The sequence below is a fragment of the Perognathus longimembris genome, chromosome 2, assembly GCF_023159225.1.
Source record: "Perognathus longimembris pacificus isolate PPM17 chromosome 2, ASM2315922v1, whole genome shotgun sequence".
NCBI classification, from domain to species: Eukaryota; Metazoa; Chordata; class Mammalia; order Rodentia; family Heteromyidae; genus Perognathus; species Perognathus longimembris.
In genome coordinates this window covers 60,780,369-60,803,708 of record NC_063162.1, presented here as the reverse complement: position 1 = coordinate 60,803,708, position 23,340 = coordinate 60,780,369, and the positions used below count along the sequence as shown (strand labels likewise).

At 38.5% G+C, this 23,340-nt stretch overlaps 1 protein-coding gene across 6 annotated transcripts in view; it reads right to left on the bottom strand.

Moving 5' to 3' along the window:
- Positions 1-2,642: 2,642 nt before the first annotated feature.
- Positions 2,643-23,340, bottom strand: part of Ankrd30a (ankyrin repeat domain 30A) — a 76,841-nt gene continuing 56,143 nt past the window's right edge. For all 6 annotated transcript variants that reach the window (XM_048339226.1, XM_048339228.1, XM_048339229.1 and 3 more), the window contains 10 exons: positions 22,530-22,682; positions 20,600-20,670; positions 20,113-20,206; positions 14,993-15,105; positions 13,321-13,447; positions 11,532-11,822; positions 10,260-10,474; positions 6,720-6,948; positions 5,648-5,693; positions 2,643-3,040 (listed from right to left, as the gene is read on the bottom strand). In XM_048339226.1, coding sequence (XP_048195183.1) covers positions 2,910-3,040; positions 5,648-5,693; positions 6,720-6,948; positions 10,260-10,474; positions 11,532-11,822; positions 13,321-13,447; positions 14,993-15,105; positions 20,113-20,206; positions 20,600-20,670; positions 22,530-22,682 — 1,470 coding nt within the window. In that variant the 3' untranslated portion in view covers positions 2,643-2,909. The remainder of the gene's footprint in view (positions 3,041-5,647; positions 5,694-6,719; positions 6,949-10,259; positions 10,475-11,531; positions 11,823-13,320; positions 13,448-14,992; positions 15,106-20,112; positions 20,207-20,599; positions 20,671-22,529; positions 22,683-23,340) is intronic.

Sequence of the window (23,340 nt, the reverse complement as noted above, 5' to 3'; positions counted from 1 at the left end):
ATGAAGGCATTTCTTGCCTTGCACAAATGGCACGGAGGTGTTCCTTGCCTTGCACACATGGCACAGAGACGATTCCCATCTTGTACACATGGCACGGAGGCGTTTCCTGCCTTGTACACACGGCAGAGGAATTTCCTGTCTGGCACATGTGCACGGAGGCGTTTCCTGCCTTACACACATGGCATGGAGGCGTTTTCCATCTTGCACACATGGCACAGAGGCGTTTCCCGCCTTGCACACACGACACGGAAGGCGTTTCCTGCCTGGCACATTTGCACAGAGGCGTTTTCCGCCTTACATACATGGCATGGAGGCGTTTCCTGCCTTGCACACGGCACGGAGGCATTTCCCGCCTTACACATATGGCACAGAGGTGTTTCTCATCTTGCATACATGGCATGGAGGCATTTCCCGCCTGACACTGTTGTATTCTGGGGAGCGAGAAAATCCACCAAGCACTGTTAAAGGTGACAAATGAGTGTTATTAGTCAGTCTGCAACTGCCTTGCCCAAGGCTACCCCAGAGCTAGGAGTAGTTGCAGCCTCCAGGGGGCGAGTTTCTTTGCTTTCTTCTTTTCCACAGGCCTCTCCCCTCTCTGAGGGAATCCACTTCCCATGTGGTTCTCCTCCCATGGGCCTCTGCTCTGCTCTCTGTATCTGCTCTGGCTTCGACAGGCACCAGGCTCCGGACTTGCCCACATGCCTCCTGGGAGTGGTGGTTCTGGTCTCCTCAAAGTGAGGCGGGATCACCTTTTACGTTCCGCAGTGGGGCTTGGCAGTGATGACAACATGGGGTGGGGCTTCCCCTCCCCCCACAGGTTATTACAGCACTCATGGCACGGAGGCATTTCCCATCTTGCACATACGGCATGGAGGCGTTTCCTGTCTGGTACATGTGAACTGAGAAGTACTTGGGAAGGCGTGGCCGAGGGTGGAGCACGCAGGCCGGCTGCGGAGACCCAGACCTCCAGGGGACCTGAGGGAAGATGTACCGCAGCCCAGAGCTGGAGGAAGGATGGAAGGAAAGACGGATTTCAAAGGCGAGCACTCAGGTTCCCAACGACCAATGGGCATCTTCATCTCAAGCTCCTAACTGAAAGCTTCTAATAACAGACATCTCCGTGGGATCTTAGGAAGCCAAAGCAACTGCCAGCCTCGTGAGCTGCCCAGGCTCTTTGCCCATCACCTTAGGGTTCTCTCAGTCTGTTGCAAAGGGACGGCACAGGGGCGGGGCCTCAGAGGGCGTGATGACCTAAAAAGGTGGGCCACGGAGGGCGTGGCGATGCTGGGCGGGGCAACATCTTGGAGGGTGTGGCGATGTGGGTGGGGCCTCATAGGGAGGTGGCGGGGCCTCGGATGGCTTGGTGGCACGGGGGCGGGGGTGCCGTTTGAGCTTCCTCATCACAGCTAGCTTCATCAACCAGGGTGAGGAGGTCTCAATGCAGAGGAATAGGCTGCCTTGGAAAGAATTCAGCACCACCTGTGTGCTATTCCTATCCAAAGGACCTAATCTGAATTTAATCATGAGGCAACACTCTATGAGAAAAAAACTAAAGAGCCATCTACAAAATGATGGACCTATTCACAAATACAAATGTCATGGAAATTAAAGAATCATTCAGGAACTGCTCTAGATTAAACAAGACTAAAACAAAACAAAAAACAAAATAACAAAAACCAGCGTTCTGGGAGACAATGAATCAGTGTAAAAACCACCCACCTTGGAATTTCTTTGGTTACACAGGATATGGAGTTAAGTGGCAAACTCTGAATAGAAATTTAGTGATTCATATCTGTAGTTTTGAATGTTAAAATCACCAGTAATGGAGAAATAAAAATAGGCCACATGATAGGATGCAATGAGAAAAATCATTATCACTTCCTTGATAAGTCTTGTGAAAAAAACCCAAGGAAAAAAACTCCAAAGCATGATCTGAATTTCATAATAAAGAAGTGAATTCTACCTCAAAAGACAAGTTTAAAAAATATCAAAATAGAGTAATGTATTTGACCCTGAATATGATCTGTAAATTCTCTCCTGAAACAAATGAACTATATTACAGAAGAGGATCCCTGGAGTGTGAGGGGTGGGTGGGGGGCAAAGAGAAGATTTAAGTACTGAAGGTCAAGAAAAGACTGAAGAATGTTCCAAACTGAAGCAATAAAATTAAATGAAAACCATGAATCTGAACTGATCCTTTTGCTCTACAGAAAACTAGAGAAGTAACAGAACTTGAAAAGAAACTGAAGATTTAATGCTAGAACATATTAGCATTAGTCTTATGATTATAAAGGCTATATTGTAGTTATAGACTCACTTACTCTGACTTGTAAGAAATGTGCACTAAAATAACCAGGAACAATAGCACATGCCAGCTCAGGTGGTTCAGAGAAGAGTCCTTTGCATAAGAATTTGGAATTTTTTTTTATAATTTCAAGACTTTTTCCAAAAATTAACCACAGACAAAAGGCGAAAAGCATTGTTGTTTCTCCATAGAAACTATAAATTAGTGCTTAAAATAAAAGTTTGATGATTATGATTATAATACATTAAAACGCTGACTGTGGCTACAGTACCAATATACAAAAGACATGTCTGCATAAATCTTTAGGTCCATATATATAGTGAGGAAAGCTGGAAAATACATATACTACAGCAATATTTTATTCCAACAAAGTATTAATGACAACTTGGTTGCCTGGCTCTGGGTCAGTTTGAGTATGTAAAACTCATTGATGCTAGTTGTCACTTCAAAAGCTGCCTAAAAGTTAGTTATATAAACCTATTATATGAATTCTGATCATTCAATGTATGATTTAAAAATATTTCCCTTTAGTCAGGTTTTTACATTATTTAATAGGGTGCAATTAAAATGTTATAGAAATAGTCCAATGAAAAAATGTCACAGTTCAGATCATGTATTTCTTCTTTAGAATCTCTACATATCCTTGAGATGCTTCTGAAAGGAGATTTTGACTTGATATAGGAGTAGATCCTAAGGGAGAGGTTCTAAAGAATCCAGATTCAAGTTCAGCAGCAGCTGGAGAGAAAAAAGAGAGAATTATTTATGTGTGTGGAATATATATATATACATATATGTATATATGTGTGTACGTGTATGTATACATGTGTATCTATGCACATACATACACACAGACTTTGTTTCTTAGTAATGATCAGCATTCTATCACTTGAACCATACAACCTACACTTTTGTTTTTGTATTTTTTGTTGTTGTTGTTGAGTTAGGGTCTTTCTAACCTGGCCCAGACAGGCCTTGAACTCTTGATTCTCCTTGCCTGTCTATCCCAGTAGCTGGACATGTGTACCACAATAACTAGTTTCAAGTGTATTTTTCATCCCATATATTTTATCCTTCACAAAGCATGAGTCACTACAAATGCTGTTAGCAGAGTTTAATAAGAATGAAAATTATCCTTGTAGAACTATAATACACAATCATCATTAAATAATTTGCTCACAGTTGTGCGCTGGATTAATGAACATTTTAGCCAAGTATCAAAGTTTCTATTTTCCTGTGGTACATATACACAATGGAATTTTATGCCTCTATCAGAAAGAATGACATTGCCCCATTTGTAAGGAAATGGAAGGACTTGGAAAAAATTATACTAAGTGAAGTGAGCCAGACCCAAAGAAACATAGACTCTATGGTCTCCCTTATTGGCAATAATTAGCACAGGTTTAGGCAAGTCACAGCAGAGGATCACAAGAGCCCAATAGCTATACCCTTATGATCACATAAGATGATGCTAAGTGAAATGAACTCCATGTTATGGAAACGATTGTTATATCACAGTTGTAACTACTTTCAATGTCCCATGTGGATCTGTAACTTCTACTATTGATGATGTTCTTGTATCACCTTCCTGTGGTTGTATCTACACTATCTTTGTAATCTTATCTGAGTATATTGGAAACCGTCTATACTGGTATTAGAACTAGGAAATTGAAAGGGAATACTAAAATCAAGAGACACAGGATTAAAAAAAGACAAACAACTACAAAAGCAATACTTGCAAAACTGTTTGGTGTAAGTGAACTGAACACCTCATGGGGGGAAAGGGAAAGGGGAAGGAGGGAGAGGGGAATGAGGGATGAGGTAACAAACAGTACAAGAAATGTATCCAATGCCTAACATATGAAACTGTAACCTCTCTGTACATCAGTTTGATAATAAAAATTTGAAAAAAAAGTTTCTATTTTCCTTATGTTTCATTTATTAACAAACATATGTGAAGGTACAATGACAGGCACTGGAATGACAGAATGAAGACGATGCAATATGCTCCTCAGAAATTTTATACTACAGTCCACTGCAAACAGACAAATAAGGCTAGGGTATATAGTCTATTAGTAGTAGTAAAGTACTTGCCTATTGTATATGAGTTTCTGGGTTTGTTCTCCAGCACTGCAAGAAACCCAAAAATCAAACAAACCTAAAACTCAAACCAACAAACCCATCAGTCAAACAAACAAAATCTCTAGCCAGGCATGGTTGTACACACCTATAATCCCAGCACTTGATAAGCTGTGGCAGATGATCGAGTTAGGACCAGTCTGGCCTAAGTTTAAAGCCCGTCTGTATTACACAATGACAGCTCGTTTCAACAACAGCCAAGCAAAACAAAACACAAACCAGAAAGCCAAGCAATTTCTATAAACATTTCATTTTATTTATGACTCAAGCACTAGTCCTAAATACTGTAAAGACAAAGGAAGTGAGAGGGAGCAGAGGTGAGGAAGCATTCTGGGATTCCAGTGGCCCAAGAGGCTGGAAGCTCTGGGAGAGTGTGCTAAGTAGCAGGGAGAAGGCAGACGAACCAGACAAGGATCAAATGGACTCCAGTATTTTTACTCCAAGCAAGGGAGATGGGCGTTTCTGAAGGCAAAATGTAAACCTATGCAGGCAAAATGTAAACCTATGCCAAAGCTGAGAGGCTTAAAACCACATGGGCCAAGGGGTATTTTATGAACTCTGTTTGCTTGGCTAAGTACTGCTGGATGATTCTGGGTTTTGTGGCCAGGAACCTGAGAAGGTTTTAGTGTTTTTATTTCCCAAGTACAGTTTCAACGTGCAGGCTGAGTAGCCTCACAGCGATGGCAGAAGAGAGGGCAATGAGGAGCCATGAAAATAAGAAAACAAGAAAAAAGATATCTAGATGTCTGAGACTTTTAAACCCCATGAAAGTCAGGTGTTGGTGGCTCATGTCTGTAATCCTAGCTACTCAGGAGGCTGGTTTGAAGGCAGCCTGGGCATAAAGTCCATGAGACTCTTACATCCAATTACCCAGCAGAATTCTGGACGCAGAGGAGTGCCAGCCTTGAACAAAAAAGCTAAAGTGCCTCTGCCCTGAGTTTAAGCCCCAATACCAACACACACACACACACACACACACACACATACACACACACACACACCTATGAAACATGAGCAAACGAGGAATGGAGAATATTATACGTTAGAAATGTTTGTTAATTTTGTCTTTCACTTGATTAATGTGAGAAAATATTTAATGTAAAAATCTATCAATCAAAGCAAAGGGATACCACAAAGGGATACCGTATATTTGCTATTTATATCAGAAACCAATTGATCTAAACTTAGTAGATTTTTATAGCATACCTTCTTTTAGTTCTCTAGTTATACTTTTTTCCAACTCCTGCTGAACCTGAAATGAGTAAAACATTATAATGTTGAAGTTAAACAAAAAGATACTACCAAAGGAGTGGTATGTCACTTAGAAAATTGGAAGTGGACCTGTGGCTTCAAGTGGAGGAGTGCTAGCCTTGAGCAAAAAAAGCTCAAGACAGCGCCCAGGCCTTGAGTTCAAGCCATACAACTGACAAAATAAATAAATGTCTGCATTTTTATTTAAAAGAGTATTAGAGTATAGCTCAGTGGGCACTGGTGGCTCACACCTGTAACCCTACTCAGGAGGCTGAGAACTGAGGATAGAGGTATGGCGCCAGCCCATGCAGCAAAGTCTGTAAGACTTTTATTGCCAATGAACTACCAAAAAGCCAAAAACAGAGCTGTGGCTCAAGTGGTAGAAGTATCAGCAAAAAAGCTAATGGGCAGTGCCCAGGCTCTGAGTTTAAGCCCAAGTACTAGCACATGTGCATTCAAAGGAGTATACCTTAACTAGTATTATCTTTAGCCCTGTGGTGGTGACTGGACTGCATAAGTTATTTGTATTCTCATAGCAAGCACATTCATTTCTCTATTATAGCCGGTTGCGATCGTCACTTAGCATATGCACAAGTCAACTAAAATATTCAGCTATGGTTTCATCTGTAGCTACTTTTTTCCTCTCTGAGTAGTGATGGGAACCAGGAACAGTGAGTTGAGCACAATGGATGAATATTGGAGCACCCCAGCCCGGGGTGGTGGGGGGACCTTGCCATAGCCCTGTGCTGTCTAAGCATGGCAAATGCTGCAACTGGAGATTCACAACACCAATAAACAACTGGGCCCCAGATGCACACACTGTAATGTTAGTAAAAGTCACCTCCCGAAAACAACTGCTCCAGGGATCTAAAGAGTTGTTAAAATTTCTTTTCTTGATTAATGTAGACTGTTGTGATCTTTAACATATGCACAAGTTGGCTAAAATATTCAATACTGCTTACCAAATTACAAACTGGAATTAAATGAGAAATCTGAAGGTTGAAGGAAAAGAGACAGTATAACTGACCTTGGTCAGGTAGTTCTCCATGCTCTTACTGGATGGTCGTAAGTGCGAGGTAGGAAGTGCTAAGCTTTCTGTTGGGATAAAACTTCTGTTAAGCCCCAAAGTATTGTGAAAATTTCCAACACAAGGGCAGTCCAGGATGGGCTGTGCACTAAGTGTGCTCAGTAATGATCTCTTCTGCTGTTCCTCCACATAAAGTTTGGTGTTGGCTTCTTCTAGTCTCTCATTAGTCCTGTGAAGAGTGCAAAAGGCAAAGGCTGGGGCTGGGAATATTGCCTAGTGGCAAGAGTGCTTGCCTTGCATCTATAATAGCAGGTCCCAAGATATCAAAAAGACATTTGCAATTCCATATTTATTGCTGCACAATTCACAATAGCCAAAATATGGAATCAGTCCAGATGCCCCTCCACAGATGAATGGATCCAAAAAATATGGTACCTATACACAATGGAATACTACATAGCAATTAGGAATGGTGAAATATTATTCGCAGGGAAATGGTCAGAACTCGAACAAATAATGTTGAGCGAGACAAGCCTAGAACACAGAAAACAAAGGGGCATGATCTCCCTGATATATGACTGTTAAGGTGGGGTGACAGAGAGACAGTAGAGACCAAAAACTGCTTGTCAAATGGTATTTCCCACAGGACTGGGTCAGCGACCCAACATTATGTAACTAAAACCAAACAACTGCTCAACATATAAAGGTCAAAAATTGACCTCTCAGTGGAATACAATAGCTCAAAAGCTATGTATGTATGATCATATAAGACTACTGTCAACATATTGTCTAATGTTGACATTACATTTAAAGCCCTAGGTGAATTTTCTTTTTTTTTTGGGGGGGGGGGTGGGTTTGGCCAGTCCTGGGGCTTGGACTCAGGGCCTGAGCACTGTCCCTGGCTTCTTTTTGCTCAAGGCTAGCACTCTGCCACTTGAGCCACGGCGCCACTTCTGGCCATTTTCTGTATATGTGGTGCTGGGGAATTGAACCCAGGGCCTCATGTATACGAGGCAAGCACTCTTGCCACCAGGCCATATCCCCAGCTCCGTCCTAAGGGAATTTTCTTTGGCGAAGGCCACGTGGCTACTGTATATGTTCTTGGTACATTGTCTATTGTATATATGTCTACCTGACCTAGGGAAGGGAAAGAAAAACAGGGTGTAAGATATCACAAGAACTGTACACACTGCCCTACTATGTAACTGTACCCTTTTTGCACAACACCTTGTCAAAAAAATTTTGTTTAATTAATAAATAAATTACAAAAAAAAAGAATTCTGGGGCCCCTATGTACTAATGGGAAATAAACATTCTACATGAAAAAAAAAAAAGAGTGCTTGCCTTGTATACATGAAGGCCTGGGTTCAATTCCCCAGCACCACATATATAGAAAACAGCCAGAAATGGTGCTGTGGCTCAAGTGGCAGAGTGCTAGCGTTGAGCAAAAAGAAGCCAGGGACAGTGCTCAGGTCCTGAGTCCAAGGCCCAGGACTGGCAAAAAAAACACAAAACAAAACAAACAAAAGGCAAAGGCTAGCCATCTCCTTCTTCCCAAGCATACCAAAGTCACTTGCCTTACAAAATTATCATAAGAGTATATAGAAACCAGGAGCCAGTGGCTCACATCTGTAATCCTAGCCTAGATCTCAGGAGGCTGAGATCTGAGAATCACAGTTCAAAGCCAGCCCAGGCAGGAAAGTCTGTGAGACTTTTAATTAATCACTAGAAAATTGGAAAAGAGTAGATAGAATTTCTCATCCAAGTGTCAACACTGGAAGTGCTGAGTATACCCACTAGATCCAAATACTTGTTTAAAATTGTCTAAGGGAAAATTATTCCTAACCACTAATTCAGACTTTTTTTTTTGGCCAGTCCTGGGCCTTGGACTCAGGGCCTGAGCACTGTCCCTGGCTTCTTCCCGCTCAAGGCTAGCACTCTGCCACTTGAGCCACAGCGCCACTTCTGGCCGTTTTCTGTATATGTGGTGCTGGGGAATCGAACCTAGGGCCTCGTGTATCCGAGGCAGGCACTCTTGCCACTAGGCTATATCCCCAGCCCCTAATTCAGACTTATTGGAGGGATAGAAATGGCAATCCAGCTGCATGACTTAAAAGCTAACCATGCAGGCTCTGAAAAGGTCCTATTAGAAGATCCTGGCAGATGCCACTTGAAATACATTCATTCACTTATGGTGTCAGTGTTGGGGCTTGAACTCAGGGACTGGGCACTGTCCCTGAGCTTTTTTGCTCAAGGCTAGTGCTCTACCACTTGAGCCATAGCACCACTTCTGGCTTTTTTGGTAGTTAATTGGAAATAAGAGTCTTACAGATTTTCTTGCCCAGACTGGCATTGAACCATGAACCTCAAATCTCAGCCTCCTGAGTAGCCAGGAATACAGGTGCGGACCACCAGCTCTTGGTTAGGTGATGATATGACATGTTACTCTGCTTGATTATAATAATCATATTTCTCTCTATATATAATATATGCTAAGTATATTAAATATATTAAAACATCATGTTGCACTCCCTAAATATACAAACAAGATCCCTGAAATAATTGTTTTTAATAAAAATTTCAAGCACATTTTCAAGCACTTGTACATTCCACTTATTTTTGTGGAAGAAATTAAGCACTTGGTACTGAGGAATAATTCCAAGCAACAACCTTTAGGGAAAAAGGAGACAGTGGAGTTGGCGGCCACAAAGAACGAGCTCATTGTATTGTTAACAATGGAGCAAAGTCGGGATCTGGGATCCTTTTGTCCTTCCTTCCATGTGCCCTCACACTGACTAAGGGACAATTATGCTTTCCTTCATCTTGTGTCCATGTTCCCTGTATCACAGCTAGGCCTTATTACATTTGAAACACGACTTAAAGGACAACATGTCCACAGGTACCACTAGTGCTGACACCAAAAACCACAGTGAGGGAGAGGTACTTCACCAAGTACCACACTGTGTTCAGAGGAAGAGAAACAGCGGTACTTAACACTTAATCTTCCTCTAAGGTAATTAGACATGTCAATATTTCTGTTTAAAGGAATGTTAACAAGTAATTCTATTTTTAAAAAAAAGCCAAGCACTGGTGGCTCATGCTTTTAATACTAGCTACCCAGAAGGCTGAGATCTGAGATTGAGGTTTAAAGCAGGTGAAGCAGGAAAATCCAATTAAAAAGCATTTAAAGCAAAAAGCCAGAAGTGGAGTTGTGGCAACAATGGTAGAGCACCAGTTCTGAGAGAAAACAGTAAGTTTAAGTCCCGGTCTAATATAAAAAATAAGTTTTAAAATATAAAAGGTTTAAAAGACATTTAGTGCAAGACTGATAGATCCCATCTAGCTATATGCAAATTTTAAGGGGAAAAAGCCATGAAAAACAAAAAAATAAAATTATCTAAATTTTAATCTTTAAAGGTATTTTCCAAATTGTACTGTCTACCTTTTACTGCCTACTAAATTAATGAGCTGATTCATTAAAAATTATGCTATGAGATAAATTAACACTTTATTTTCTATGATTTTTCTGTTTTGACTTACTTGGTTAGTTTGTTTGACAATGATTTTCTACTTCTGAATTCTTCAAGATAGAGCTGCTTGTACTTTTCTATTTCAACTTTATTAAAATTGTCTTGAGTTTTCATTTTAGAGAGTTCAAATTCTAGATCTTTAATCCGGAGTTCCATCTGATTTCTTACTGAAGCATTGTTATTCTCTCTTAACTGCTCTAAGTTTTCTTGAGATGCTGCTTGTGTCTAAACCAAATTAAGAAAATAATCACAACTTTAAAAAATAATATTATTTTAAAATAAAAATAATTATTTAAAAATATTTATAACTTAAGTATTATTTGTCTATTTATCTATTTGTACTAGGGATTAAAATCAAGGCCTGTGCTTGCATGTTAGGCAGGTACTCTGCCTTTGAGTCATGCTTTGCCAGCTAGCCCTTATTCCTTTGTTCGAGTCAATGATTCAGAGAGCAATTTCAAAGATGTGGGGGAAAAAAGAGGCTGGAGTTTAAAATATTTATCATCAATATCAACTGTATGTAATGTGAATTATTATAATGATTTTTAGTGAATTATAAAAATGATTATTTTGTATTCTGTGATCAAGCTCAAAGCATTGTACATACTTTTGTAAGTACTTTATTTTTAAAAATTTTTTTACTTTTTTTTATAGTTACCTTTTTTGGTTTTTTTGCCAGTCCTTGGGCTTGAACTAATAAGGCCCTGGGCACTGTCTCTGAGCTTCTTTTGCTCAAGGCTAGCAGCACTCTACTGCTTGAGCCACAGCAACATTTCCCCCTTCTTCTGTTTATGTGGAGCTGAGGAATCGACCCCAGGGCTTCATGCATTCTAGGCAAGCCCTCTACTGCTAAGCCACATTGCCTGCCCTATGCAAGCGCTTTAATGCTGAACTAAATCCTTAGCACTGAGTCATTCTTATGTTAGTACTAATATAATATGATAATTAAAAAATAATGAAATCACTTCAAAAATTTAAAATTGAACAATTTAAGAGTAAGGTAAAATTTTTCCATATTTTTTCTTCTTAATCTTGTTTTACATCCACTAGTTTTAAAAGTCAAACAATTTCTCTAAAAAACCTGTTATTCTGAAAGAAAATTGAGTTACAATAAAGATAGAACCTGAGATAATTAAAAGAACATGTCATGTTCCTTCTAGAAATCCATGAGACAAACTGCTTTACAGCAGAGGCAAGAAAAGAATTTCCTCTACAATGTAAACCTCAAAAATACAATCTGCAGAAAACTGAGTTAAAGCACACTATAAATAAATCAATTAACCTGTAAAAACAGATTGACTTGTTTCAGCTTTTCCACTAGGTCTTGTTTTGCTTTTTCCTCAATCTCCCGTGTATGCTGCTCTACTTGACCATTTTCCACCATATTGTTTTCCATATGATTTTTGAGCTTTACTATTCTTTGTTCCAGCTTCTTTTTGTTTTTCTCTAGCTTTTCACATTTGTTTTGCATAGTTTTCATAGATAGTAACTCTTGCTGAAGAAACTGATTTTTTTTATCCAGATGTAGACATTTTGAAGATGCACTTTCCAGTTTTGCTGTAAGATCATCAATCTGCAGGAATAAAGTAATATATTTGATAATAAAGGGAGATGGCTGACAATAGTGTAAAGCAAAAGCGTTAAGAAATTTTGACAAAAATGTAGTTGCAATAAAATAATAAGCTATAATAGACTCCTAGGATGTGGCCTGTTTCAGTTATTCAGAAAAAAACATGGTTAAAATTTCCAAAGGCTTCATAAAACATTGTTTACATTCATCATCTGTCTAATTAAAGTATCTGCACTTGGTCTTAGATTTTTAGCAACTGTTTCATGTCTTTATCTTATAATGATTCTAAGTCATCTCTTATTATAAAAATATGTTATCTTTTTCCACCACCTCCATTCCTTGTAATTCCTAAAGACATTTTAGGGACATGATATTGAGTTACTTTGAGCCAGTAGCAATAACCAACACCTAGCTCAAGATTCAAGATTTCAATTAGTGAATGTTATGTAAGGATGGATTCGTGTCAGTCTTTTCTTAACTAGAAGTGTTTTATATTGATTTGAATTGTATTCCAAGAGGGAAGGAACAGTGGCATCTTCCAGTATAAAAGTTGAGTGATATGACCAATATACTTGTGTGTGTGTGTGTGTGTATATATATATATATATATATATATATATATATATACATATATACATATATCTTGTACTTGGGGCTTGAACTCAGGGCCTGGGTGCTATCCCTGAGCGTTTTTGCTCAATGCTAGCACTCTGAGCTGCAGCCTTACTTCTGTTTTTTTGGTTAATAATTGGAGATAAGAGTCTCACAGACTTTTCTGACAGGGCTGGCTTTGAACTGCAGTCCTCCAATATGAGCCTCCTCAGTAGCTAGGTGTGAACTACTTTCATACTTCAAAAACAAAAACAAAACTGAATGGCATTTTCTTATAATTTTCTGACTCTTTGCATAAAGTAAGAAAATACTATTGAAACCTAGAGGAAAAGAGATGATGCTGCACATAGGTGATAAAAGTGGTATGAGAGACAAATCAAAGGAAAACTATCACAAATAAAAAAAAATAGGAACTTCACGGTATTTCATTGTTTCTAACCAGCAGCCTCTTCAAATGTTAAGTGCTAAAGTAAGTGGCTTCTGTGATTAAAAAAAAATCAAGTCCAGGCACACAAAAAAGAATCAACAATCTGCCTTTTTTTTTTTTTTTTTTGCTAGTCCTGGGCCTTGGACTCAGGGCCTGAGTACTGTCCCTAGCTTCTCTTTTTGCTCAAGGCTAGCAGTCTGCCACTTGAGCCACAGCACCACTTCTGGCCATTTATCTATATATGTGGTGTTGGGGAATCGAACCCAGGGCTTCATGTATAGGAGGCAAGCACTCTTGCCACTAGGCCATATTCCCAGCCCCAACAGTCTGCCTTTAAAATACCAAAATGATATAATTTTCATTAGTAGCAAGTCTATACATTGAAAAAAATTCATTGACACTGCTCAATGCATTACATTTATATTTCTCCAAGTGATATTTGGTCCCCAAATTGAAAATTACCTTCTGTATTAGCATAATAACTGGAATTTCCATTTCAAATTGACTGCTTTTAAAATCTTCAAGGAAACTAAAATCTCCATTTTCATGGTCATTTAACTTGTTTGTCATTTTAAAAAGCTTCTTAAATCTGCAGGATGGAAAGAAGTTTTTAAAGTGTGTTCAGTAACTTTAAACAGGAATTACATTCTATCATATAAAAGGAAACAAACCTATAAATTAGCATCCTCTCTCATTTGTTTTAACCTCACATTATCCGACAGTTAAACACTTCAATGATATTAAATGACACTCACCAGAGTTGAATTGAGTAGAACCAGAACAAACAAGTTCTCAGCAAATAGAAAAGCAGTCTAGTTGGGGGCTTTAGCCACGGGAAAGCATCTATTATTTCAATTTGGTGGAGGTACACAATAGTTTATTTCATAATGTTGTATGTATGAAACCTATGAGGTGAGTCCTCTATCTGCCCATTCCATGTGCAAAGATAAACCCATCTGTGGATTACATATGCTTAAAAAAATCATCCAGTGCTAGGAATATGGCTTAGCGGTACACTGCTTGCCTTACATGTATGAAGCCCTGAGTTTGATTCCTCAGTACCACATAAACAGAAAAAAGCTGGAAGTGGTTCTGTAGCTCAAGTAGTAGAGTGCCAGCCTTGAGCAAAAAGAAGCAAGGGGCAGTGCTCAGGCCATGAGTTCAAGCCCCAGGAATGGCAAAAAAAAAAAAAAAAAATCATCTGCCCTTTTAAACAGATATAGACTGCTTTATCTTGTTCCCTAAACAATATGGTGTAACAATTATTTATATAACGTTTACATTAGTGACTAATAAGTAACGTAAGGATGACTTATATGGGAGCATATGAATAGATTATATGCCAAAAGCCCACTGGGGGCAGGAGAAATAGATGGGGAGACAGGGAGATAATAATTACAATTATTAATATTGTGCCAGTACTGGGGCTTAAACTCAGGGCCTGGGTGCTGTCCCTTGGCTTTCAGTTCTTTACTCATTTAAATGGAAGCCTGAGATCTGAGGATCAAGGTTTGAAGCCAGACCAAACAGACAAATACAATAGACTTTTTTTTTTTTTTTTTAGTGCCAGTCCTGGGCCTTCAATTCAGGGCCTGAGCACTGTCCCTTCCTTTTGCTCAAGGCTAGTACTCTGCCACTTGAGCCACAGTGCCACTTCTGGCCGTTTTCCATATATGTGGAGCTGGGGAATTGAACCCAGAGCTTTGTGTATATAAGGCAAGCACTCTTGCCACTAGGCTATATTCCCAGCCCCACAATAGACTCTTTAACTCCAATTACCAGCAAAAGACCAGAAATAGAGGTATGGCTCAAGTCATAGAGCACCAGCCTTTGAGTGAAAAAGCTAAAAGACAGTGCCCAGGCCTGGTGTTTAAGCTTTAGTACTGGCATAAAAAAACAAAACAGTATTCAGAAACAGGATTCAAGGTTGATGAAAAACACAACTAACATAACTAAAGGCATTGTCATTGTTTTTAGAATCATTAATGAGCAAATGTAATTATTTTGGCAATCAAAAGAGTATCAATTGTTTATTAAGGAAAATGAAGACATACAGTGAATGTGTGTTTTAATAAAATTAATAGTTAAAACAATTAACGAATAGATGAAATGATTGGAAATGTTAAAATCTTACCCAGTTAGCTCTTTTTCTAATTCACCACTTCTCTTCTTTTCTTGATCCAAAGTGTCTTCTAGAGATTGTTTTAGCTCAGTAAGTGTCTTCAGTTGTTCCCTTTTCTCTGCAGACTTTGAAAAACGATGAAAAACAATTAAAAAAAAATCATAGTCTGAAAAAAATCCAGTCTTGTTATGAAGAACTTTCTCAGGAGTTCATGAATACGTTTAGATAGCTTTGGAAACCTTATGCCAAGCAGGATAGACTTGAAACAATGATGACTTTTCCTTTTGTAAAAGAACTCAAATTTGAAGTATACTTTCATTATTATCCTTTCTGCAACCTTAAGTTTTCACACTTACAAGCCAAAAATACATTTTTTAAAAGTGTTTACATTTACAGTTATTTATGTGTGTGGTATTTCAACATATCGTTCTTTTCTGAAATTGGACTGTTAAGTCTTTGAAAAGCAAATGAGCAAAGGTGATGTTAAAAAAAAATTTTAATTTCTGACCCTATAATGCCAGGAGCAGTATGGTACTCCAAACCCCAAGAGTCCTAGCAGAGCAAGCAGCCATCCCCAATTCTCAGTGGCAAGTTCTCCTCATAACCCACAGACAATTTCTTTGGGAAAAAATGGCCTGGCATTCCTTTTCTTTTTTTTTTTTTCCCCTGAAGTACTCAGCTTGAACTCAGGGCCCGGGTGCTGGCCATTGGCCTATTCATTCAAGGTTGGTGCTCTATCACAGGAGTCTCAGCTCTATTTGTGGCTTTTGGGGTTAACTAGAGATAGGAGTTTCATGGACTTTCCTGTCTGGGCTGGTTTCAGTCTCCTGAATTGTTAGGATTACAAGCATGACCTACCAGGACCTGTCATAGTATTCATTCTTGATGAGGAATAGAACTACAAGCAATTCATCCTTAAGCCTCCTTGAAAGGCTTTAGATTACTAGAGAAACTCAGAATTCTAGATCTAAGGATTTTAGAATCTATTACAAAATATTAGCAGGGCCTCAGATAGTACAATGTCCAGAGTAGCAGGATTATATATCCATAGGTCCATCAATGGGTAATGAATAAACAAAGTGAGATAAGTATAAAATATGGGTTTTAGAGTATCATAATCTTTTTTTTTCTTCAAATTTTTATTATCAAAATGATGTACAGAGAGGTTACAGTTTCATACGTTAGGCATTGGATACATTTCTTGTACTGTTTGTTACCTTGTCCCTCATACCCCCCCCTCCTCCCCCTTTCCCTCCCCCCCCCCCCGGAGGTGTTCAGTTCACTTACACCAAATAGTTTTGCAAGTATTGCTTTTGTAGTTGTTTGTCTTTTTTTACCCTGTGTCTCTCAAATTTGGTATTCCCTTTCAATTTCCTGCATCTAATACCAGTATTCACGGTTTCCAATATACTCAGATAAGATTACAAAGATAGTGTAGGTACAACCACAGGAAGGTGATACAAGAACATCATCAATAATAGAAGCTACATATACACGTGGGATGTTGAAAGTAGTTACAACTGTGATATAACAATTGTTTCCATAACATGGAGTTCATTTCACTTAGCATCATCTTATGTGTTCATAAGGGTATAGCTATTGGGCCTTGTGATGCTCTGCTATGACTTGCCTAAACCTGTACTAATGATTCCCAATAAGGGAGACCAAAGAGTCCATGTTTCTTTGGGTCTGGCTCACTTCACTTAGTATAATTTTTCCAAGTCCTTCCATTTCCTTACAAATGGGGTAATGTCATTCTTTCTGATAGAGGCATAAAATTCCATTGTGTATATGTACCACATTTTCCTGATCCATTCGTCTACTGAGGGGCATCTGGGTTGGTTCCAGATTCTCGCTATGACAAATTGTGCTGCGATGAACATTGTTGTGCTGGTGGCTTTACTGTGATTTTGTTTGTGGTCTTTTGGATAGATACTCAAAAGTGGGGCTGCTGGGTCATAGGGGAGTTCTATATTTAGCCTTCTGAGGAATCTCCATACTGCTTGCCAGAGTGGCTGAACCAGTTTACATTCCCACCAACAATGAAGTAGGGTTCCCTTTTGGCCACATCCCCTCCAACAATTGTTATTGTTAGTTTTCTTGATATAGGACATTCTTACTGGGGTGAGGTGGAATCTCAATGTTGTTTTGACTTGCATTTCTTTTATGGCCAGTGATGTAGAGCATTTTTTCATATGACTCTTGGCCATTCTCATTTCCTCATCAGAGAAGTCTCTTTGTAAGTCTTTAGCCCACTTGATGAGGGGGCTATTGGTTCTTTGTGGTTTTGTTTTGGAAGAAGGTAATTTTTTTAGCTCTGCATATATTTTAGATATGAGGCCTTTGTCTGTTGAATGTCCGGTAAAGATCTTCTCTCAGTCTGTGAGCTTTCTGTTTATCTTGCGAGCTATGTCCTTTGCCGTGCAGAAGCTCTGCAGTTTGATGCAGTCCCATTTGTCCAACGTTTCTTTGATTTGTAGCCTTTCTGGGTCTTTGTTAAGGAAGTTCCATCCTGCGCCAAGGAGCCCAAGTGTTTCTCCTACTCCTTCCTTTAGTGTTTTCAGGGTGTCTGTTTTGATTTCGAGGTCTTTAATCCATTTGGAATTGATTTTGGTGCAGGGTGATATATAAGGATCTAGTTTTAGTTTGTTGCATGTGTTGAACCAGTTTTGCCAGCACCACATGTTAAAGAGGCTATCTTTCTTCCAGACTATTGTTTTAGCTCCTTTATCAAAGATTAAGTAGGCGTAGTTCTGTGGGTTCATTTCTGGGTCTTCAATTCTGTTCCATTGGTCTTCAGGCCTGTTCCGGTGCCAATACCAAGCTGTTTTTATTACTATAGCTTTATAATACAGCTTGAAGTTGGGTATTGTAATTCCTCCAGCACTGTTCTTTTTGCTTAGGAGTGTTTTTGCTATTCTAGGTCTTTTATTGTTCCATATGAATTTCTGGATTGCTTCCTCTATTTCATTAAAAAATGGTGTTGGGATATTAATGGGCATTGCATTGAATTTGTAGCTAGCCTTTGGCAATATTGCCATTTTGATTATATTAATCCTCCCAATCCAGGAGCATGGGAGGTTTTTCCATTTCCTTAGTTCTGACTTAATTCTGTTTTTCAAGCTTTTAAAGTTCTCATCAAAGAGGTCTTTCACCTCTTTGGTTAAGGTTATTCCTAGGTATTTTATGTTTTTGGGGGCTGTTGCAAAAGGGGTTGCTTTCCTGATTTCAGCCTCGGTCTTCGGGTCGTTAGCATAGAGAAAGGCCGTTGATTTTTGAAGGTTTATTTTATATCCTGCAACTTTGCCAAAGTTTTGGATCAGCTCTAGTAGCTTGGGGGTAGAGCCTATGGGATTCTTTAGGTATAGGATCATGTCATCTGCGAAGAGAGAAAGTTTAACTTCATCTTTTCCTATTTGGATCCCCTTTATATTTTCTTCTTGCCTAATTGCTCTGGCTAGGAATTCTAGTACTATGTTGACGAGCAGGGGAGATAGTGGACATCCCTGCCTTGTTACTGATTTTAAAGGGAATGGCCTTAGTTTTTCACCATTTAGAGTTATACTTGCTGTTGGTTTGTCATAAACTGCCTTGATTATATTCAGGAATGTTCCCTGGAATCCCAGTTTTTCCAAGGCTTTTAGCATAAATGGGTGCTGGATTTTATCGAACGCTTTTTCCGCATCCAGAGATAAAACCATGTGGTTCTTTACCTTGCTCCGGTTGATGTGGTGGATTACATTAATTGACTTGCGTATATTAAACCAACTTTGCATCCCTGGGATGAATCCAGTTTGACCGTGGTGTATGATTTTTTTGATGACCTGTTGAAGTCAATTGGCCAGAATTTTGTTGAGAATTTTTGTGTCTATGTTCATCAGGGAGATCGGTCTGTAGTCCTCTTTCCGTGATGAGTCTCTGCCTGGTTTTGGGATGAGGGTTATACTGGCTTCATAGAATGAGTCCGGTAGTGAACGTTCTCTTTCAATTTCATTGAAGAGTTTGAGAAATATTGGTGTGAGTTCTGTTTTGAAGGCCTTGTAGAATTCTGCAGTGAATCTGTCTGGACCTGGGCTTTTCTTGGATGGGAGATCATTTATTGCCGTTTCTATTTCAATACTGGATATGGGTCTGTTTAGAAGGTTTAAATCTTCATGGTTGAGTTTGGGGATATGAATTTTTTCTAGGAAATCATCCATTTCTTCCAAGTTCTTGAATTTGTTGGCATAAAGGTTTGCAAAATAGTCCCTTATTATTTTCTGAATTTCAGTTATTTCTGTGGTGATGTTACCTGTTTCATCTCTTATCTTGTTTATTTGAGTGTGCTGCCTTCGTTTTTTAGTCAGGTTTGCCAGGGGTCTGTCTATTTTGTTGATTTTTTCAAAGAACCAACTCTTTGTTTTGTTGATTCTTTCGATGGTTTTTTTCGTCTCTAATTGATTTAATTCTGATTTGATTTTAATTATTTGCTTCCGTCTATTGACTTGGGGTTTGGCTTGCTGTTCTCTCTCCAGAAAATTAAGGTGCTTACTTAAATTACTGAGTTGCTGTTTCTCCAGTTTGTTGGTGTATGCACTCAGAGATATAAATTTTCCTCTGAGTACTGCCTTTGCTGTGTCCCAAAGGAGCTGGTACTTTGTGTCCTCAACTTGAAGTCCATAAACATTTGAATTTCCGTTTTAATTTCTTCAATGACCCACTGATGGTTCAGCAGTGCGTTGTTTATTCTCCATGAATTGTAGGATTTTCTGTGGTGGCTGTTTGAGTTGAGCTCTAATTTTATTCCATTGTGGTCTGAGAGAATGCAGGGAATGGTTTTGATACTTCTGAATTTGTACAGATTTTCTTTGTGCCCTAAGATGTGATCTATTTTGGAGAATGTTCCATGTGCTGCGGAGAAGAATGTGTATTCTGTTGTTGCTGGGTGGAACACAATCTTTTTTTAAGTTAAAATTTTTTACTACCAAACAAACTTATACAGTCAACTTCTTCTGTAAATTCAAGAGGATTTTCACTGCGAATAGCATATTAATATGAATACTACACTGAATCTATTCATATTGCCTAAAATATTCCTATATAAAACTAGCAAAGCTTCCTTACAGTATGAAACAAATCAGAGAATGACTTACCAAATCTGCATTTAACAGGTTTTTCTGAAGCTCTTCAATTTTTCCTGATTGCTTTTTCAATGTAACTTTTAACTTGGAATTTTCAAGTTCAAGTCTGAAATAGATGTCTTAAAATTAATTATTCATGTAGGACAATTTTTTTAGAGATCCCCTATAATTTCCCAACATACAACTGAGTGATTAAATTCTTCAAATTTTGAAAAGCAGATGGTTTAGTAACTGATTTGCTTTTCTAGCTATGTTTTGTAGATCATGTGAAAAATTGATTTCTATTTTCCCTTTTAGTGGGGCTGGGGACTGAACACAGCCTCATGCACATAAAACACAGGTTCTAAGTTATAAATGATGCATTTCAAGTAACTTATAGTTGAAGTTTTCCCTTGGTTTCACATAGATGTCTTTATTACCACAACTGACATAATTTTTATACTGAATTGCTTATGTGTTTATACATGTTCAAATATTTTGTATATGCTCTAAGTTATACTTTTGAACGTGATCTTGCATCTTCTCAGAACATCGAACAGCCTCTGTGTGTTGATCTTGGGTTTCTTGTAGCTAAAATAAATCATAAAAATATTTATTAATAATCTAGTATTAACCTGTCCACTCTGTCCTGTGCAATAGGAATCTTATGGCCCCAGAGCCCAAAGTAATGCTAAAAAAGTTACTGATCTCTGCTCTAGGAGATACATAATTTTGGTTTTCAATTATGTTTTATCAGGTACACAAACTGGTAGAATGGAAAAAGAAAAATTGCCTATGATAAAAATTTATATTTTTGCATTACAAGTACCAAACTCCTCAACTTTTAAGACTCATATATTATAAGTGGTGACAGATCTTAACTCATACTTTATTGACAATTAGATGGCCCTTGGAATAGTTTCAGCTGCTATACCCGCACCAAAGGCAGAATACCTCACTCTAAATACCAGCTGTATAATCCTAAGCAAGTTAACTTTCTGTGCCTCAGTTTCTTCATTTGTGAAAGGTAGGTAATAGCATTTATATCATGGGGTTACTGGAAAGATTCAATTAGAGAATGTCTATAAGGTACTTAAAAGAATACATGGCCCTGAGTTCAAACTCCAGGACTGGCACCACCACTACCAAAATAAACCAACAAAAACCTGAAAAGACAGGAAGGACAAAAGAATTCATCCCTATTACCTCAAATGGGAGAGAAATAAAAACATGCTTACAAAATGTCTTTAGATGATTGTACATGCTATGTAAAGTGAAAGAAAAATGAAAGAAACACCTCCTTTCTCAAATAGGGTTTAAACTAGCCTAAAACCTTTGTTTCTCTCCCCATACACTCTATTACTGGGGAATGAACCTGGGATTCATACATACTAATCAAGTAATCTACCACTGAGTTACATTCCTAGCTCCTTAAAAAAAATATATTTGAGGCTTACTTGTCTAGGTTGGCCTCTAACCTGAGATCCTACTGCCTCAAACGCCACATAATTGAGATCAGAGTTGGCTTTAATCCTCTGGCTAACATTTGCATTTTTGAGGAAAGTATAAAAGCCTTTCTGTACAATTTATTCATAAAATAAGTATACAAAGATTCATTAACAAAAGTGAAGATAAAGAAATGGAACATTTTTCTGGGAGACTATGACAATCATCTTCTCATTTAATCTGCTTTACCTTACCATGGCAAGAGATATCACCAAAAATGTCTTAATTTCTAACAAAAAAGTTTCTCAATTATACAAAATTTCTTTATATTTCTCATCTTAAGGATAATTATTTTATAGAACAATGTGTGAAATTATAGCAAAAATGGAAAAATAAGTATCAGAGTTTAAGAAAAAATAAGCCAGGGACAGTGCTCAGGCCCTGAGTTCAAGTACCAGGAATGGCAACAAAGAAAACCAAAAAACCAAGCTGGTTGCTATGGCTCATGTCTGTAATCTAGCTTACTCAGGAGGCCGAAATCGAAGGATCGGAGTTTGAAACCAACTGGGGCAGAAAAATCCACAAGATTCCCTCTTTAACTTAACTAGCAAAAAGCCAGTTTAGAGGGCTGGGACTGTGGCTTAGAGGTAGAGTACTTGCCTAGCATGCATGAAGTCCTGGGTTCGACTCCTCAGTACCACATAAACAGAAAAAGCTGGAAGTGGTGCTGTGGCTCAAGTTGTGGAGTGCTAGCCTTGAGCAAAAGAAGCTCAGGGCCAGTGCCCAGGCCCTGAGTTCAAGCCCTAGGACTGGCCAAAAAAAAAAAAAAGCCAGGCTCAAGAGGTAAAGCGCCAGAATTGAAGAAGAAATCTGAGAAGTGAAATCTGAGTTCTAGCCCCAATAGTAACAAAAAGAAAAAAAAAAAACCAACCCCTCCACCCATGTTTACTATATTATTTGTACAAATTTAGGTGAACAGTTGACATGTTAAGTTTCATACATACTTGACTTCTAATTTGATCTAATTTCTTCCTTAAATCTTGGGTCTCATCTTCCAAATTAAGGCGGTAACGTGAGGAAACTTCTAGTGAAGCCTCTGACATAGATTGTTTTTTTAAAGTGTCAGCCAGTTCTTGTTGAAGTTGTCTCACAACTACCTGGTGAGATATTTGTTACTGATTTTTAGAAATCATTTTCTTATAAAGACAGGCTGATAATGCTTGACTCTTAGGTATATTCTGATAAATATCACTATATATCAATTCATCTTCTCCTCAGGTGGATAATGCTCCTGTCTATTACTTAGTTCAGGCAGATGCAGAGGAGTGTCATCTGGCTTAGACACTCGTTAGCTGTTTCTCCAGTCCTTCCCTGATGGATACACAACACTTAATGAGCTATGTAAAGAAATGGGTGTGTGGAAGGACTCGTCATTCTACACAGTGGCATGATTTTTCTGTATTCATTCATTCAATCATTTGCACAAGTCACAGCTCTACTTTCGGTTTTTTAACTGAAGATAAGTCTTTTGGACTTCTCTGCGTGAGCTGGCTTCAAACTGAGATCTTTCAATTTCAGCCTCCAGAGTAGCTAGCTAGGATCATAGGTGTGAGCCACTGGTGCTCAGCTCTCTATTTTTATTAAGGCTGAAATTAATTCTAGAGTTTCTCATACATCCAATCCTCTGTTCCTATCTAATGGATTCCTATGTCAGAATAAAATTGAAGTTTGCAGGAAACCTGGCTTTCATCTCCTTCTCTGATCTCAGCTAAAAATTTCCTCTACTCATTGTTTTTATTCTTGCAGGTAAGTGAA